Raw genomic sequence first — 19,889 nt, forward strand, 5'->3', positions numbered from 1 at the left:
CAGAAATAGCGAGCTAGCTTCACTCTGACAACTGACAACCGGCCATCTCATCTCTCCAGCCGCCCCACAACAAAGCCGCCCCTCGGTCTGTCTATGGAAGGTTTCCGGGCCCTCGCTGCGTGGACGAACGGGGGTCAGGAACGGCTATTTCGCGTAAAAGAAAATCACAATTTCGAGTCACATTTCATTTAAAAAAGGTTAAAGTACCTGCTGCCTCCCCCATTTCCTGGCCGCAGCGCCATCTTGATAACAGCTCTCACTAGTCAGCACAGTGACTGTAGGGGGTTTTGTCGCCCTAATCGTAGTCTGCCAGGGAGTTCAAAGCGCTTCGCCGCAGCACGCGCATCGATTGTCTAATTCGATTTACAAGGGCAAGCGACGTTATACAGAAAATAATGTATAAACCTCAGGGACTATCATGTTGGACATTTAAGGAATGCATGTCCAAAACGTTTATACACTTTTGGGTTAAAGGTTAAGTGGCCTGAATTTACATTATGGCCATATTAATACAAAACTGAGGGACAAGTGTGCTGTTTCAACGCCAACACCAGGAGAGACACGCCCACACATCAGTACTGACACACACTAATAAAAGATGCTAGATTATTATTATGTAATATTGTATCCACACCCTCACTAGATGTAAACTCTGATCAGCAGAGACACACCCATATCAGGAGAGACACACCCACACCAAAGGTTAAAAGTACACAGCTGACATAAGTTACTTAAGTTTGTTTGCATTCAAATAAAGTTCCCGGTGTTCCCAGTGTTCCCAGTGTACACGTAGCCCTCTTTGGTTTGTGATCGATCACAGCTTTATCTTTTCTCTATTTGTCATCTTTCCCATTTGGATGCATAAACCAATAGTAGTTCATACGTCAAAAATGCCTTTCAGACAAGATTTAGGGCAGCATGAGCAATCTCTAAACGTCAGACTTTGGTTTCGTTTTCTGTAATAACATGTTCTTACCAGCAGATGGCAGCGTGCTGCAGCTTTGACGCTGTAATATCACAAAGACCGCAGCGCTTTGTGCACACTGAGGTTGTATTCTGCAGAGCCCAGCAGAGGGCGATAGTGAACTAAAGATAAACGTTGTTCAGAGGATTATTTTTCATCAGCAGAATTATGAATTTCCCGGCAAATGCATCTTAAGGAGCAAAACACTGTGTGTGTGAGAGTGAGAGAGAGAGAGAGAGAGAGAGAGAGAGAGAGAGAGAGAGAGACCTGCTCCAATTTGGCTTCGAATTTTGTCCAAACCAAACCATTACATTCATATACAGGTGTGTATTTTGTATATATACAGCAAATATCAGCAACAGCAAATAATATACGTTTCTTATTCTTGGCAGTAAATCAATCTATAGTCGATAATATTTATGACCCAGTACATTGGTTAAATACAGTCTTTACCACTTCACCACCGGACTCTTAGAATGCTTTAGTGGATTCTGGATGGCATAATTAGCAGTACATTAAGTATGTTTATATTTTTATTGCTTGTTGTATTTCATGGCACTTGCATCTAATATCCCCCTGTGACTTGTCCAACATTTTTACTGGCCACTCACAGTATTGAGGCCATTGTGTGGTTTGACAAAGTGATTCGGTTTGCAGTTTCATTGTTACACCAATGACAAGGTGGAGTTACAAGGCAAAGATTCTCTGGCATTGTCTCTCTGGGTGTTGTTGTGAAAGATTTACAGCTTAATGAGAGTCGTGTAAAGGCCCAGGATGACAAGACTCAGTGCTATCCATCACCTGGGCTGCTCTCAACCTTTCCTATACCTCTGTTCCATTCAACACAATGATTAAGAGTCCATATCCATGACAGAGGAAGCAATGCCACCATTTAGGCCTCAATGTGAATAACAAGGGGATTAAATGCAGTTTTAATTTAATGAAACAAAGACAAAAAAGGTTAATTCAAATTGTCGTCATGATTGTTGAGCACTGCAAGTCCTGCTTCTATAAAAATCCAGTGGAAATAATCAATAATCTCTTATGGAAATGGTTTGTGGAGTTGTTGTCTGATATTTTGTACTCACATTTGATTCACCTGGTTTGTTTAACTGAGCTCATTACGACTGTTTTGATTATTTAGCTTCTGCTTCTATCGAGGCTTAAGAAAGTCGATTCAGCCTCATCGTTCTCCCTTTTCCCTCCTCATCTCCTCCACCATCTGACTCCATTCACAGGCCTTTGGGAGCAGAGCCCAGGCTCCCACCCTGCTGTGCGTGCCGGGTTTAGCTGGAGGCCAGCCGAGTCACTCACGTCCCCCCACCCCTGACGGCTGGATCTGGACTGGCTGTGGGCAGACCCCAGAGGAGGTCCGGCGGGAAAGGTGAACATTAACCGTGCTCCCATTCTGGGCATCCCACTATTCTCCATAAATCATTAACATGTCCTGCATCAAGCCTGTGACAGCATCAGCATGACAACATCAAGATGTCAGGATTCTTCTACACAAGGGGTTCTTCATCGTTTCCAGCCTTGGGATGTAGAATGAATTGAGTGATTTAGCTTCAAACCCAGAGTGGTGAAAGCCGACTTTTACTTTTCCCCCTACGCAGAATATTTAGAGATACTTTAAGAGGTCCTGAACTTAATTATGATGCGTGGTGTGTCCTTAATCTTAAACTAATGTGTAATATGATCTAGCTATAGTTTTGATGAGCCTGTGACGGATTTCCTTGAAAGTTGATTTCCTCTCGACGTAATGACTTTATGATTTGTTCAAGATGACAAATGAGAAGAGAATTTTGTGTCTAAATGTCTAAATCTGCTCCAAATGCCTGAATAACTCACATTAATAATTGTTTTATTCATTAAGATGATTGAAACTCGAATTTATTTATTTTTTCTCCTCATTTATTCATTTTATTGTGATCTCTTTCTATAGTTTTTCACATTATAACCAAACATGGACGTGTTTTGATGATGTAACTTCAACATACTCACACATTTATATGAGCTTTATTATCACATATAACTTATTTAAACCTATACAAAGTTACTGGAAAGTATCAAAATCAGTTGAATTGAAGTTCTCTGCAAAAAGGTGTTAGGCATAAAGCAGGAGTGTGTGTTGTTGGCTCCTGCCGTAACACTTTGTCGATCCTTGTGTGCTGAACAGTGAATGAAGTTTTTTCTACAGATATTGTTTTTCATTTTCCATCTGAACCCTAACAAATGTAAATGCTAACAAATCAAAGGGACTGGAATCAAATAAGTTGGGGTCAAAGGCCACGCATCTTTTCAGCTGTCACTGTTGGTGGCACTGGTGGCGACGTACGGCCGAGGCCTGTGATTGTTGCCGCCGAGGCCTGACAGAGGAGGCCTTGATCAGGGGGTTTTGATGGAAGACTCCCGTCAGAGCGGCTCCATACATGTGTATGTATTTCTCCAGAGAAGGTTGGCGTAAACTCTGGTCGCAGTGACCAATTAGCCCTGGCAGAGAGTGGCCTCCTGACCCTTGACCCCTGCTGGGTAGCCCTATCCATTAACCCTTTGGGCCTCAGCTGGAGTTGATGTACTAGCCTTTCTTGAAGCGCTGCTAAACACACGGCCACATTCACCCTGCAGCTTCCACTTTCCGTCTCTTTGTGCTTTTCCTCAGCTCCTGCTCGCTCCTCACGTTGACCTCTCCGGTCCTCGACCTGCTCTGCACCTATGGATCCAATCCGGCCATCATAGCAGCAGCAGCAGAGATCGACATTCCTCTCATAAACTGTCACCTTCGCTCGGCCTCTATCTTTGTGTTTATAGATCTGAGTCAGTCTACTGCTTCATGATATAGGGCAATAACATCATTCAGAGTCTCTTAAATATTTGGAACGTTATGTCCTAAAACAAATGTTCTTCATATTGATCAGCCAAAATAGTTTATGACTAAATACATACTGAATTCATTTCAGTCAAGTTATATCTTAATTTAACTTATTTCCACTTTGTTATTTATAGTAGTTTTAGTAGTAATAGTCAAGTTGAACTTCTAATAACTTTCATCATTAACATTATTATTATTATTTTACAGTTTATTGTTTATTATCTGAATTGTATTTCTTATTTTCTTATTGTACTTTATTTGTCCCACTTGGTTCTTAGGCCTTCTTAGTTTTCTTTATCTTTTTTCGTTTGTTTCTTCATGTTTTTGTCTGATGTCATACTTTTCTTTTCTTTCTTTCAATCAGAGGCTTTATAAATTGCAGCAAATGTATGAAAAGGTTTTGATTGACACAAGAAGTCTAAGTCAGAGGCTTTGCACAGGTTCAGGTTCAGACTTGATGTATAAGAATAAATGACTTAACTTAACTGCAGGTAGTAATGAAACTGTAATCCAGATGTAAGGCAGCAGATCTGACGACATCATGAGCAGATTCGTCTCGACCTGGGAATCGACCATCAGCTTTCCTGTTTGGTGTGAGAGTTAATAAATCTCTTCGATATTTCAATCTTTGATCACATAGAAGCACATATTTGTACAAAATGTTTATGTGTGAATTTCAGTGTAAAAATGCTGTGAAAGCTTAAGTTAAGTAATATTTCTTGTGTGGATTCAATAAAAGAAACAAGATACACACAAAAAATGTCCAAAAACTTAATTATTCATGCAAAATTGTGTGTATGTGATTATCATTCAAATGTAAGACGGTTAAATCGATCAATAAATGTTAATTGGATCTTTAAAACATTGGATGGGTTGCAGATCAGTAGCCGTAAATCGATCATCAAAGGAGTCTTGGCAACTGTGAAACAATTAAGTGAACAATCAATGTTCAGTAAAGCAGATAACTGACAGCAGAATGTCTAAATAAACAAACTAACAATGTAGTTTAGCATTAATTCATCTGAAAAACATAAACAGTTGCATTGAGATCTCTGAGTTTTCCACAGATGAATGAAATGAGACTTTATAGAGTCACAGTTGTATTGTAAAGTCTAACAGATGCAAATGGACCTTCAGTAGTTGAGCTTCTTTTTAGAGAACGGCAGTAAAGGAGAAGCGTTCAGATCTCTGGAGGCTTCCTGGGTGCGGGAATCAAAGGCCTCATTGATAACCAAATAGAGCAACATCAGTGGATTACAAGGCTTCACCCAGCAGGGCTCCATGTGGAGGCGGTGAGGGGGAGAGAAAAGCTTAGTTAGGGAATTGCCAAAGGAATATAAATCACAGTCCTGTTACTGCCTTATGAAACACACACACACACACACACACACACACACATGCATGCAGGCAGCACATGCAAAATGATGATAATTCCAATTCCAGTCTAATTTCTTGCTGTGACGGTGTGAGATGAGGACACCAACAGCAGCAGATGTTGTGTGTTTGGTGTTTTGTTTGTGTTTGTGCAGGGTGGAGTTTCCGGAATTCTTTAGCGTTATGAAGCGTGTACACTTTACATGCCATCTGTCGTGTTTGTCTAAGCTTTCGTGTCGTCCTCTTACTGTATGTCGATGCATGTGTCACCGCTGGATTGTGCAATTCTCCTCAATGATACAAGAGCAATTTCACCAGGGTCACATTCCTTTGGCATGAGCTGGCAAACTCCAACTGTACACTCGGACTCCAGCTGAAGGTGACATCAGTTTACCCACATTACCCTCCTGAACCTGTACACACATCAAGCTATGTGTATTAGTCATGGGGAGGCACAATTTAACACCTGAAACTGAACTGAATGAAGGAGTTTGAGGCTGTAGAGGGCGCTGTTAAGTCCCTAACACTGACCCTGTGTTTGTGTTAAAGGCTACAATGAAATCTCAAGAGAAGCTGAGAAGAAGCTGGGTCCCTTGTAACTATAAAGTCTATTCTTTACAGTGCGCGCAGAGCTATTACCAGATAAAGACGGGGATGAATTATGCTATCAACATGCTGGGTTCAGTGAACTTGGGTCTCAGTCTTGTATATATCGCTCGCTACAAGACAGGAGATGGATGCTTGAGAGGGAAAATGCACTTTAGATCTATGAACTTTAACGCAGCTCGACTCTTATCAAAACCTGCAAGACCACACAGCTTTGTAGAGGGCAATAAAGAAGAGCGCTCGCCTGACGCCTCAAAGGTTACATGAGTGTCTATCCATACATCTATCCATCTATCTATCCATCTATCTATCTATCTATCTATCTATCTATCTATCTAACACTCCGATGTATTTGCCTTCATTCTTGCACACAAAATGACAAAAACCACCATTTCATTTAGGAAAAAAAAACTTTTACTTGAAATATCAATATTTTTCTCAGAAAGTATAAATAATGATTTTAGGATTGATTTCATTTTTTTATACAAAAATAATACATTAAAAAGAAAAAAATAATCATGTCCAGTCCCACAGTGTGAGTGCCCTCTGATCAACCAGCAGGCAGCAGGCGTGCCTATAACAGTCACAAACCAACCCACAGAATAACAGCAATGTAAATGACCTAATATTGAACAGGAGACCGGATCTGCCACAGCTATCAAACGCAGGCGCTTCACTTCATTTATACCATCAATGACAATCAATCTATAGAATTCCCCCTCCCAACATCCCAAACTTTATCCATCTTGAATGCCACAATGTTTTTGGTCCTCCGTCCCATCAAAGTCCGGGTCAAAGTGGACCTGCGAGCGTCTAATACTGTCAGCGTGGGCGTCCAAGACCCACAGCGCTGTGCTCCTCTTCCTCCTCTCCTCTCTCCCCACCCCTACTCCAGTATTTCTCAGTCTCCGTGGATTCCTGTATGATTAGCACGGCCGCTGTCACAACACGGCGCGGTTTCATCCCTCGCTCCTTCACAAATCACTAGGCTACGATGGCTGTTTGGTTTCTCAATACTTGTCAATATTTTCATTATTCCCCAGCTGGAGGTTGGGAGGAGGAGGAGGGAGGAGGGGGGGGGGGGGTCCTGTAATGATTTATGATGAGGAGTATTAACATTTTCTGCTATCTGGTATGTCTTCACATTGTGACAGGAAATGGGAGAGGGAGCGGGAAGAGGGGAGGGAGGGGAGGAGGGAGGGTGAGTCCCATTCCTGAAATTCACCTGAACCCATAAGCAAACAGCCAGAGGGTGTGTGTGTGTGTGTGTGTGTGTGAGTTCGGCCTCCCCCCCCAAGGCAGACGTGGGTTTACAGATATGGGCAGGCAAAGCTTTTGAGACGTGAAACCGTTTGTGAAGTGAGGAATAGAAGTCGTACCTATAATTAGAAACATTCACGCTCCGATCCTTTGGCATATTTGTCTGACATCCATAAGCTTTTGTGTCTTTTTTTTTTCCAGGCAGCGTTATCATCGATATAATTCTTGGTGACGTCACTGATAGTGCATATTTATTCCCAGTCTCAAGTGTGTGTGTGTGTGTGTGTGAGCGTGAGGAGTTCTTTTCAGAATCCAATGGACACTTTGCATAGTCCTTCCAGATTGTCGAAATCTTACAATCACAGTTTACACATTGAACAAGTCGAGCATTCATCAAGTACAGTAAACCCCAAAGTGAGAGACGATGGAAGACTCCTTCTCCTGCGCGATAAGAAGGTGAAACCGCTAAGTGTACAAAAATCAAGAGTTTTTTGTTGTTGTTTTTGGTCAGAACCTGCTTATTGTGTGATTGTCTCAGTTCTGCTCAGTGGCAAAGGCGAGAGAATCACCTCCATCCAGCACGTCGGCCTTCATGGAGGCTGATTGTTGTCTCAGTGTATCTTCACCTTTCCGCCTTAAATCACAGTCATGTCCCCGAGTCTTCATTCATTCATTCATTCATTCATTCATTCATTCATTCCAGTTCTGTGCCACAAAGTTTGGTCTGTTTTGGGTGCTTGGTTTGTTCCTTTGTAATGTCTTTTAAAATATGTACATTAAAAAAAAAAGGGTCAGGAGTATTAATTGAATACTGTTTTGAAAAGATTGTAGGTTGGTGGATGTGAACAAAGAAATCAGGCGTCCTTGGTTGATCATCATGTGACGGAGGAGATCCAGTCTCCTCGCTCTCTCGCCACGTCGCCTCCCTGTCCGTACGCGTTCTCTGGTGTCGGCCGCTGCCCTCTGTCGTCACTCTGACACTCTTTGTTGACTGACTCGTCGTCCAGCGCGCCGTTGCCGGTTATTAGGAGTTGTCATGGCTACCGCGGCGAGAGGGTGGAAAAATGTGCTCCGGTTGCCGGGCACCGAGGAAGTCAGGTGTGCACGCTCACCAAGCTTGAAGAGGACACTGAAAAAAGAGAGAGAGAGGAGAGGAGAAATGTTAGACCAAATAGAACCACGTTATGTAAAAACATCAATACAATCTGTCTGGTGAGCCCACACACACACACACACAAACACGCAACCTGCATCATTTCCTAGGTTTTTCCCGAGAGTGACCTGACAAATGAAACCTAAGTAAACACATCACCCCTGCACCTTCTCTCGCCACACCTGACCAAATAAATTCCTCATCCCTCTTCTGCCGACTCTGAAGGGCCTTGTTTCCATTCAAACGCTCTTTATTTTTCATTGTTTGTGGAATTTATTTTTCTCCTTTCTCTGCAGGGGCGGAGGCGGGTGACCCCGGCGTGACCCCGCGGCCAGCAAACAGCCGGCGCTGATAAAGGTGACCCTGCCGCTAAGACCTGGCTCATTAAGACAGCGGGGCCGGGAGCGCAGGTGAGGTTTTAGAAACAGGCCGGAGGTATAATGGAGGGGTTCTCGGGTAAACAAAGAGTGTTATAAAGCCTGAGAGTGGCCGGTCAAGTCAGGAGAAGAACCACACTGCCCCGTCCAAATAAAGGCCTGATAAGAACATGCCTGAGCAATTAGTGACCCTGCTCTGTAATTGCTCTATAAATACTTTAGGATAAGCTGGAGAAGAGGTTCAACCTGCTCTGGGAAACAACGCCTAACGTCTAACTTCTAAACAGAGGAGACGCCATGTTCTGATCTACAGCGTCGCTCCCGTCGACCCATCAGGCCCGTCGCTCTGGCCCCAGCGTGGGAAATTGAGCGTGTGAATGCACCGTGGAGCATTTCAGGCAAGAGCGAGCACCGAGAGCAGGGAGAAGTAGGAAAAGAGGAAGAGGCGTAATTACCAAAAAAAACTCCACCCCACACCGTCACACACGCACACACGCACACACACACACACACACACACACACCCGAGTCATCTCCAGCCTCACTGTAGCGAGGAAGAGCACAGCAGGCAACAAGCAGTGGGAAGTTTTGATTAACAGTGGGGGCTCATTTCCTGATCACAGGCAGAGGCGACTCGCTCGCTCGCTCACTCGTTCGGCGGGGAGAGGAAAGCGAGAGGAGGCGACATTAATCAGCGGCGGTTCAGGCTGAGGGAACAGGTGATTGATTGGACGGCTCTTAAAGAGGAAATAGGAATTCTGAGGAGTGTACTATCCATATATCCGTCCGGTCTATTAGTTTGGAGTCCTCGGCCGATGAAAGGTCAGAGGTCAAACCCAGTGCCAGGAGCAGATGCGAGCATGCGGAGCGACAGTTGAAATCAAAGTCACAACCTGCGTTTTCATTGATTTACACTCATTTTCAACAACATGACTCAACTAGGAAAACAGTATTTACCCAGGAGAGACCGCCGAGCTGCACCATCTTGTTTACAGTTGCGTCCTAAAATTTGACAAGAATTAAAGAAGTAAGCATACAATGATAACACACACACACAGTACTAAGTTGACAGTAGGAGTTAGTGTGTGTTCGGACGGCGCGTGTTTCTCTCAATCATAGGTGAGGACGTGCATCAGTCAAGCAACAGGCAACATGAGTCATTGGGATTTACAGGAAAGCCGAGAGACAGTAAACGCAACATTGAGCTGCAGCAACATTACAAACTACAACTTTACTGACTGATTCTCATGCAAACTTCGCCATATTGATTATCAACAGGGAGATTTTCGAGAGGCGCTGCTTCTAACTGAGAGTGTGTGTGTGTGACGTGCTGATGGTGATGCTGACACTCACCGGTTTGCCTGAGGACATGGAGCTGAGCGTGCTGAGGCTGTTGGCGTCCGTGACCACCATGGCGGAGGAGAAGCGTGAGGGGTGAGAGTACTGCGGGGGCTCCTGCTTGTGAGAATACACTGCAGAGGAGAAGCAGAAGATGGAGTCACATGGTTGCTTTGGGCGTTCGGCACTGATTTAGACCGATTGCAGAAACTCACAAAAGACAATAAAAAAATAAAAAAGGAGTAGGAGTGTGTTACTGACTGTGTGAGTGTGTGACGGCGGCCATGAACGGCTGTTGGCTCATGTGGCTGGGCGACTGCTGCATCAGGCTCTGCTGGTGAGGACTGTGAAGCTGCTGAGTGAACTGGACCGGCTGCAGCGCCGCCAAGCTGCCCGCCACGCTGTTGATCACCGGCACGGTCGGCGACTGCGACGTGTTCAAACCTGGAGAGACGCAGGAAACAAGGTTCACGGGGTCAATCCTGAGCTGAGATTGAAGCGTGTGTGTGTGTGTGTGTGTGTGTGTGTGTGACTCACTCTGTGCTATAGTCATGAGAGGCATGATGAGGTTCTGTGTCTGCTGGTGGTGATGAGAGCTGTGTATGTTGGTCAGCGTGCTGACAGGAGGAAGACCTCCACCCGAACCTGAAATCTGGAACGAAGAAGAAGGAGGAAGGCTTTCATGTCACTGCACCACAAACAACTCAGAGTTATGAGACTTTAAGTTTCTATTACGTAAATTCAAATAAATTCATTTTCAAAGTGAAACAGATGTCGTCTGCTAAACAAACGGCAGAGATAAATGTCGACTGAGTTCTGATTCTTTTGTGTAACATTACGCTTGTGTAACTGCACTTTTACACTGCACACAAGCAAATACTGATAAGGGAACAAAAGGCCGTAGAAGAAGAAAAAAAACAGGGAAAAATGTCAGCAAAGACGTGAAACTGCATGCGTGTGTGTGTGTGTGTGTGTGTGTGTGAAGACTTGAGATGGAGCAGCAGTGATGGATGAACCTATGTGTTCGTGCGAATGCTCACTTGTTCATTTAAAGGAACAATAAACGGTACAAAACAACATGGCCGCTCACGCATGTAACTGCTATCTGGATGTGGATCCTCCCACTGTGACGCTCTAAAATCTATTTGACTAAGCTGCCAGCTGCCCCCAGAGGAGAGACACACACATACACACACCTCTGCAGAGCAACCGTCAGCTCTGACCTGCGAAAGACGGTTGACTTGTTTCTGTTGACGTGTACGTGTAACTACAGCAGGGACGGATGGGAGCTTGACTGTGATTACCTTCTATTTGTGTGTGTGTGTGTGGGAGTGTGGGAGTGTGAGTGAGGCTCTGAGTTGAGACATTTGTGTGCAGGTCGACTCAGTATCTGTGGAGTTGCTTTGAGCCTGCCACAATATAAAAGCTATCTGGGTCTGGATCCTCCCACTCAGAGCCGCTGCGTCTATTTGCCTAAGCTGCCAGCTGCCCTCAGAGGAGCGACCACACACACATCTGCACATATCAAACTGTCAGCGCGGCCAATTCCACTACACGCCGCTCCAAAAAGGCAGAAGTGCTGTGAAATGACAGGGAAGTTCTTGCTCACGTATGTAATGTATGGCGTGGATCTACTTCCAGTACCCAGAACAAGTGTGTGTGTGTGTTCTTACTGCAGATCACACATCATCTGTCAAAAATGCCGTTGCACCTCGAACCAAAACGTTTATACCTGCACGCACAGGTTTCCTCTGTACTGATCAAATATTGGACGAGGGCAGAGGGGGGAACTTCAGTCCCTTCACTTTGGACACAATCAAATGCTGCCGTCATTTCTCTGGCAGAGCGAGCGGCGCTCTACCTGCGGCGTCTCTGTGTGAGGCATTTAATCAATATGAGCAGAATGTTTCTTTGTCAGGTTTATTGGCAGAGCGGCGGCCGGGCTCGGTTCACTCTGGTGAAGGTTGTGTACTTGTTCAGCCGTGGCCTGCCACCTCGTCTCCCCCTTCCAAACAGAACAGCACAATGTGCCGATTGTCGGGTCTATGGGAGGGAGGGGGAACCTGCTTTGTACGTTTATGCAAAGCTCAGGCCCGCTCTTATCTAATCTGAGGCCAGGAGGGTCCCAGGTGTGCTCACTCACCATCTTGTCAGGTGACAGCAGACTGTGGCTGTCCAATCCTCCCGGAGACACCTGCTGTAGTACCGACTGGCTGCTGGCCATAGCGCTGCTGCCGTGGTGACTGATGGTGGAAGAGGAGGTGACCTCACCGGGGCCTTGGCTGTAACGCACTGAGGGAGAGAGAGAGAGAGAGAGAGAGAGAGAGAGAGAGTTAGTGTGTGTGTCTTTCTTATAGCAGCTGTGTCATGCAGCTTTAGTTACACAGAGACAGCAGGCCCGGCTCGCTCTGGCCGCTCTAGCTGCTCTAACCACCCAGACTCACCTGCTCTTTGACTCAGACAGAGGAGGACAGAGCAAACAAACACACGGACCTGTCCGCTGCTGCTATCTGTGCAGCTCAGCCAAGGTCGCTCACTGTGTACACGCACTCACAGCAGCCCGTCCCTCCAAACTCCCATCAGACCTTGTGAACCGATCAGGAGCTTCACTTTGAGTCAGAATCCATTCTCACCTCCTGCACACTGAGTGAAGTCTCCTCCGTTGGTGCCATCACTTAATTCCATGTCTAGACTTCCTGCTGTCTGTGATTGGGGTCTTCAGGAATGCCCCCCCCCCCCCCCTCCTCTCCTCTCTATCTGACAATCAAATGCCTGTTTGCCAATGCAGGCCCCCTCTGATACCGACTGAGTAAACATTACACAATTACAAGCGATGTCAAACACATTCTTACCCTCTGGTCTCAGCCTCACACAGCCACACACAGCGTCCCCTCCCACAGTGCGGAGCTCTGAGAAGCCTTCTGTGACAGCCGAGAGACAGACTGTGTTTGCACTCAGATGGCCCGTCGGCTCAAAGCGCTCCGTCCCTGACCCCGGGTATGACAGCCTCAGCGCCCTGGCTCAAGTCGGCCACAGACACGACGCAACACGTTGATGTATACGAGCGTTTAAGATAAGAGGGGGAGGTGAAGCTTCATCCAGCGACAAACTGACACGGAAATGAGAGCAATGAGGAGGAAATGATCGAAAGAAGATTTGTGCTACCTAAAGCTTTTCCCTCTTTCTTTACTGGACTAGAGCTGATTGACAAATAAGCAATAAATAACTTTCACAGGCTGAATACTTGATGTACACATGTGACCTTCTTGCTCTTGATTCAGGTGTAATGTATACGTCGCTGTGTTTGTAACCAAAACAATAACCCAAACTATTTGATGGATCCTTGACAGAAGCATTAGATAACATTATCAGCCTTTAGAAATCCATCATTGATCCGGTTCCACTGCGGTTTCGCTTTGCTACGTCACATGGCGGCGACGGTAACGACCCTGCAGACGCGTTTAGCATAATCACCGACACAAAGACGTCTGACGCCATAGAGGCCATATTTCATCCTACTCTAAGTACTCTAAGTCCTCCATTTTGTCCGGCCCACAAGAAGGCCACAGACTTCATATTGTCTTCAGCGACACACTAGCAGCCCCCACAATGCTCCGCCGTGCCTTGTAAACACCGCCGCAGAACAATAAAGCACTCCATTGGACTCATGACCCCCATTGCCACACAATAGAGGAGGACTCATAAAAAGGCAGTTATCTTGGAGCAGGCCGACCTCTTAAAGTGTCAGATGGAGAAAAGGATGCAATTTTCTTTTTTTTCTTGGGTCAGGTAGTAATGAGTGTCTGAGTGCAAGGGATCCGCTGTGTCAGCACGGAGAACTTCAACCGGCCATTCAGAGAGAGAATCAAGGGTTTAAGACTGTTGTTGTTACTTGGTTTGACTCTTTAAAACGACCTCAAACACCGCCGTTGCTGAGATCGGCTCAGGGTTTAGGAGAAGCAGGGGGAGGGCGAGAACTTCAGGAGGGGAGTGGTAGTGCTGAGGGAGCAGCGTCGGAGCTTAAAAGGCTCCAGCTCCCTGTGTGACCCATGTAAAATCAAAGCCGGCCTCCCCAACCCCAGGCAGTGCTCATTGTCGTGCCGCTGCATATGACAGACCTCCTGGGTCTCCACAGGACGCACGCAGGCTTTGTGGTTTTCCCTGCGACACACAGGCCCAGCGGAAAGTGCAGAGCGAGGCCGTGCGTGTGTGTGTGTGTGTGTGTGTGTGTGTGGGTTGTGCTACCCCGAGGTGACGCCAAGCCGCAGCCCACACATGAGCCCCCCTGCTGCTGGAACCGATCTGGAACTTCTGACTCTGCCGCTTTGGTGACGCTTACACAGCGATGATCCATTTCACGCTTCAAACTTTTAGCAACGTTTGCATTGATTATTCTTACAAAACAATTAGGGGTGTTTGATTGCAGCTAATATTTACTAATATTACTTAAGATCAGGGGAGAGAAGTAGTTACAGGTGAGATTCCAGCAGGTTTAGACTGAAATACACTCAGTTTAATTCATCATGCCATCCAATCAAGTATTAAAATGTTGCTGCGGTTATCGGTTAGAATTTTGTTCCTCTTTCTTGTTAAATGTACATTTAAAACATTATTTGTAGAGTTTTAGAAACCAAAATAAGCTAGAAGTAACTCTTTAATCTTTAAATCCCCAAATTGCAACTTAACAATACAATGACTTTGTGACGATTAGACTAATAAACCTTAACATAACAATAATAACTTGTTCAATAATATTAATGGGTATTAGCAATTCCTCTTAAGTAAAGGATGTCAGTGGTGGAATTAAAAAAATATTTGTATTATATTGTTTTTAAAGCACAGAACAGATCATTAAATCGTTCTTTGTGATTCACACTTCAATGTAAAACACACTAAATAAACTGGATCAATTAGGCTCAGCAAATATTATTACTGGATCATCAGTCAGTAAATATTCAGTAAACACAGGTGCACGCTGACGTGTGTGTGTGTAATCTGTTCCATCAATTTCATCTCTGAAAGCAGAAATGAGCTGAACTCAAGCTGCAGGTCCCAGTGTTTGACGGTCTATCCAGATGTGACCAACAGAGCCAATGGACCAAAACGGAATCAATAGAAACTCCCAAAGTAAGGGGCTGTTCTTTGATCTGACCCAGGGGTGACCTCTGTGGCATAACTGAAGGTGTGGCGATGGTTCAGGGGGGGGGGGGGGGGGGGTTACAAGCTTTCTCTATAGGCGAGGAGAGGGGGGTCATCAGTCCTGTCTGGCCAGAAAAGAGCCAATACCCCAGTGGACAGCTCCTGCTGCTCCAAGTCTGCGCCCAAGCCTCAGCAGCTCTGCTCAGGGCCCATAAAGGTGAGGGGGAGGCTTTAAATCGGCCCTCCTTAAGGCCCAGCGGAGATAAATGAACCTAGGTTACAGTCACTGCAGTCTTCTAATACACCACAGACAATAGGACCCCCCGCTGGGTCAGAGTATAGAGAGGAGAAGTCAGAGGAGCCCCTTATCAAAGGCCTGGGAGATGTAGTAGCAAAGGATTTTAATTGTCCATTAAGCATGCATAATACAGGCCGTGCCCTGGCAACGCAATGAGCTGCCCTGCTGGGATATTATTGTCGAGCTCGGGGCTGACACTGAAAAACAGCTGATGCTGTCGGCAGGACGCCAGCAGGACATCTTGTAAGCAGCCAGCTCAAGGCTTTGGGGGGAGCAAAGTGCCTTCCGCCGCTGACCCGTCCCCTTCTCCCTCCAGGCCGCCGCCGTCGCAGCAGCGGCGTTAACGCCGACCCGGCCGGCTTTTGCGGCCCGAGGTCAATGCCTGGTCAGGTGTTCCGGGGGCAACAACAAAATACTCGAGCAAACAGACAATCCACGAGCAGGAGCAGGTAAAAGAGCAAGAGCCAAGGCAAACTGTTTGTTTTCTCTTCAGAGCCTCGTGTTGCAACAGGACAACAAAAGCCTGCGGATGAGCTCAAATCTCAGTTTTATAGCGGGTGAGTGATGGCACGGGGGGGGAAAGCGCTCCTAACGCCTATCACCTTTGTTTTTACGTTGTATACGCCAGGTAGACTCAGTCAATACTAATTACTCCCAGAGCAAACAACAGGTCGGGGTGAAATGGTCAGAGCAATAACACGCGGCGGCGTTTCCTTGTTTTGGCAACTCTCTGAGCGGAGTCATTAGCAACCGGCCCGGGGAGGAGGAAATGTGGAAATGACGGCGTTATGTGTAGGCGCTCGGGGTATCTGTCCCCCCTCCCTGACCCTGGCCTGACCCTGGCCCGTCACAGGATCGCTGCCCTTTGTGTCATGCCTCTCCATGCTGACTTTGGAGTGGAGATTGCAGGTACAATGTAGATTGTTCTCAGTGTGTTTTCAGAGATCAGAATAACAATGGCATTTGCTCAGCTCACTCACTCACGCTCATTGATCACTTGTCCTCTCTCTCTCTCCCTCTCTGATCACATCAAGCGCGTTTTCTCTCCACGCTGTCAGTGCTTTACACCACCGTGGCTGACAAGGTGTCTGTGTGTGTGTGTGTGTGTGTGTGTGTGTGTGTGTGTGTGTGTGTGTGTAAGACAGACAAAGCAGGGACAAACGTACACACAGCTCTGGTAGTGATCTTACTTGGAGGTGATGCGCTGGTCTGCGGGTGGTGCGGCGAGCTGTGCGACAGGAGGGGGTTCATGCTGTGCGTCGGCGTGTTGTAGGCGTCCATGGCCAGCTTCTGCCTGAACGCTTCCTCCTTGCGCCGGTTGGCAAACCAATTGTAGACTCGCACTTCGGTGACCAGATTGGATCCCAGGCCCTGAGCTTTGGAGGGGGACACGCCTCTCTGGAGACACTCGGCCCTGCGGGAGACAGGAGATTGGGTTAAACACCGGCGTTAATAAGGATCAGGAAGTCCACTCTGATCTTCCCCAAGGGTCTGTCTTCCCGTCCGCCTACCTGTTGCACTCCTCCACCAGCGTCTCCCTCTCCTCCTTGCTGGGGTTCTTCTGCCGTTCGTACGCCTGGTAGAGGATTTGTTGTGACGCGGGCCCCCATTTGAAACGGTTACGTCTCATTTTCTTGCAGGCGGGCTCGGTGCCAACCTCGTCGGTAGGCTGGCCCATGTTCTGACCAGACGGATTGAACTCTGGGAAAAAAAACACCGGGTCCTGATTGCCTTTGTCTGTCATGTTGCTGCCAGAACCGTGAACTGCCTGGTTGAACTCTGCAAAACAAGAAGAGATGTGTTAACAAAACACAATTATGGTGCGCAAAATTAGTAAACAGCAGCTTTTGCTTAGAATGGAGACAAAAATGGTTTCAACGGTCAAAACAAGCAGGAGATTGGTGCAGGATCAGACAAGGAAATGTCCGATCCAACTTAATATCCCTACATGAGAACCGTGCTGCTGCCAACACGATACAGGCCAGTGCCAAGCTGTGAGAAACTCAAATATTAACTTACGTCTGAGAATTTCCCGCTGTTTCCTCACATACCAGGTGTAGAGGGCCGCTCGCTTCTGCGTTTTCATGGGCGTGCCTTTGTTGAGGTGCTGGGAGAGGTGGGACTGGTTCAGTCCTGTGATGTCCACCACCTCCCGTTGGGGAATGTTGTGCTGCTGCATGTAACCTTTGATCATGCGGGCAGCACGCCATGGATCCTCTCTGGGTTCACATAAAACAACACAGCAGTCATTTCACCACTCAGCTATGTGCCGCTCTCGGGCCGGCCCAGTTTTTATAGCCGGAATAAAGACGTTTTGTTTCCGGAGTGTTATGAAATCAAATGAAGTTCCATAAAGGAAAATTCCACTGTGCTTGCTGGTTTCATTCACAGCTTTACTGTTCTATTCTAAAATCTCTAAATCCCAAATCTTCTTCTTCTTCTCCTTTGGCTCTTCTGCAGGCCTCAAGTTAAAAGCTGCTGTTAGGATTTAAAGTTCCCTCACACTGTTTATCATTGTGGCCGTTCAATGGGCTGTAAATATCTTCAAAGGTTAGTTCAAGTGGATCCACTAAGGTTGAGAAACATGGACTCTGTGTTTGTCACCAAAAGTCAGCTTTGAAGTAAATAGATCAAAAAATCAAAAAATATCTAAACACAAATATACAACAACAACATCAAGGCTGTCAGAGGGGGAGTAAATGTTGACAATGATGTAATGATGGTGGAAAATATTTGTTAGGAGCTAAAACAACAATCCACAATTTCTAATAAAAATTTAAAAATCATGTTAGTCATGCTAAGATTGTGGAAAGTAGGTTTTTGAAATTTAAACATAATTTAAACTTCAATTAAAAAATAATCCTGTTGTGTTTTATTTTTGCTCCACTGCCAAATAAGACAATGTATTGTTATTATTATTATTATTATTATTATTATCATTATTATTATTATTATTATTATTATTATAGTTCAGCTTCGTCTTCCTTCTTCCGCAGCGTGACGTTAAACTAACGCAGGTAACTCGGACACTCACCTGTAATCTACTGGACACACTGACATCTGTAATTATGGCAAATCTACACACGTCTGTTTGTTTTGGAGAATGTGGAGGCCTACATCTAAGTCTGTGGGTTAAGTGGGAGATGTTAGTTTATAACTTTTGACAATGAATAACCAGATCTCCATTCACTCTAATCACACGCCACTGTGTATCTTTCAGTTGATGATTTATAGAATAAAATTAATAATAACTCAACTACACGTGGGTTAGTTTTGATATTCTCCCGGTTTGTTATGATTATTTTTGCCTCAAATATGAGTGTACGGAGGTGAATCATTTGAATTTAAATGGATTACAGTTAATTACGTCAGACATAACGAGGCCTGTTGATAGGATTAATGCCGCAGTAATCTACAGAAAAATACAGGTTTATTTAAACGTTGATTATTTTAAATTACATTATATCATACAATTATTATTGGTAGTTTCAAACGTGTTATTATTTTTATTATGCTTATTTCAATTGCAAACCTGCGCTGGATGTTGCGTTCACGTCCCTTTCCCCTCGTTTAGCCCCACAGCCGGGTTTTATCGTGGAGAGGTGGAGTAAAGTTAATAATAAATAGATCCGACTTCAGCTGATATTTTCCAAAGGCAAAGAAATAATAATCCATGTGGATAATTAGTAACTAGAATGTGAGAACCAGACAGAGGCGGGTTATTTTAAAACTGTCAACAAACGGTTCCAGCTCCATTTCTGCCTATTTCTACTCTATCCTCCTGATTTATAACATAAATCATTGAATGACAACATCACGCGTAAATTAAAGTATATTTACGCTATATTTACGTTAAAACCACGTAATGTTCCGGTTCAGGTGGAGACTCTGGGTAAACTTACGCCAACATGCGCTCCACCTCCGCCCGCTGCTCCGCGGCCTCCTCCGTGTTCAGCGACTGAAGCTCTTTCAGGATCGGCGGCGTGTCGTAGTCGTCCCCGTCCTCGGAGCCCTCGTCGCCGGACAGCTTTCCCTTGCTGTGGCCGTTGGTGAGCGTGAGGAAGACGGGCTTGGAGTCCGCGTCTCCGCCGTTCATCTTGGCGCTGTGGGACGGCGGAGACATGGACAGACTCTCCACTTTAACTCCAAATCCGGTCGGGCCGGGGTCCATGTCGTCCAGGGCCTGGATCAGGACGTCTTTGGTGACTCCTGAGTCCAGCAAGGCGCTGAGGAGCTCCTGTTGCAGGGATGTCAGCTTGGATACCATTTTAGAGAACATTAAAAAAAAGAGCGCATATAGGCCCGAGGGGAAGGGGAGGACGGGGGGAGTCAAGGCGAGAGAAGTTCGCGTTAAGTTCCTCTGCGTGTGTAAGAGTGTGTGTGAGAGTGTGTGTGTCCCAGTGCGGTCCAGGGGCTGCGGACACCTGCTTCACTTCCCCGCGTCTGGAGGATGGAGCTTTGCCATGATGCTGCCCCGACGCAGGGGGATATAAAACATGGTAATGAGTGGGC

At 45.9% G+C, this 19,889-nt stretch overlaps 2 protein-coding genes across 6 annotated transcripts in view; both read right to left on the bottom strand.

Annotated features, from left to right (window-relative positions):
• The window catches only part of synrg (synergin, gamma), a 28,351-nt gene extending 28,074 nt beyond the window's left edge, over positions 1-277 (bottom strand). For all 4 annotated transcript variants that reach the window (XM_076146562.1, XM_076146561.1, XM_076146560.1 and 1 more), the window contains exon 1: positions 208-277. In XM_076146562.1, the coding sequence (XP_076002677.1) occupies positions 208-242 (35 nt within the window). In that variant the 5' untranslated portion in view covers positions 243-277. The remainder of the gene's footprint in view (positions 1-207) is intronic.
• Positions 278-7,590: 7,313 nt separating this feature from the next.
• Positions 7,591-19,656, bottom strand: hnf1ba (HNF1 homeobox Ba). Of its 2 annotated transcripts, XM_076146163.1 has the most exons (10): positions 19,280-19,656; positions 17,397-17,596; positions 16,889-17,156; positions 16,568-16,791; positions 12,084-12,232; positions 10,478-10,592; positions 10,202-10,384; positions 9,956-10,074; positions 9,560-9,604; positions 7,591-8,202 (listed from the first exon to the last, which is right to left on the bottom strand). In XM_076146163.1, exons 1-10 carry the CDS (start codon positions 19,654-19,656, stop codon positions 8,182-8,184), a joined length of 1,701 nt encoding a protein of 566 aa, XP_076002278.1. In that variant the 3' UTR covers positions 7,591-8,181. The 2 variants fall into 2 exon arrangements, with proteins under 2 accessions (XP_076002278.1, XP_076002277.1); XM_076146162.1 differs by having other exon boundaries at positions 10,202-10,592.
• Positions 19,657-19,889: the final 233 nt, after the last annotated feature.

Source organism: Genypterus blacodes, unplaced genomic scaffold (assembly GCF_046128005.1).
Source record: "Genypterus blacodes isolate CSIRO-AG114 ecotype Tasmania unplaced genomic scaffold, CSIRO-AGI_Gbla_v1 ptg000032l_1, whole genome shotgun sequence".
NCBI lineage: Eukaryota > Metazoa > Chordata > Actinopteri > Ophidiiformes > Ophidiidae > Genypterus > Genypterus blacodes.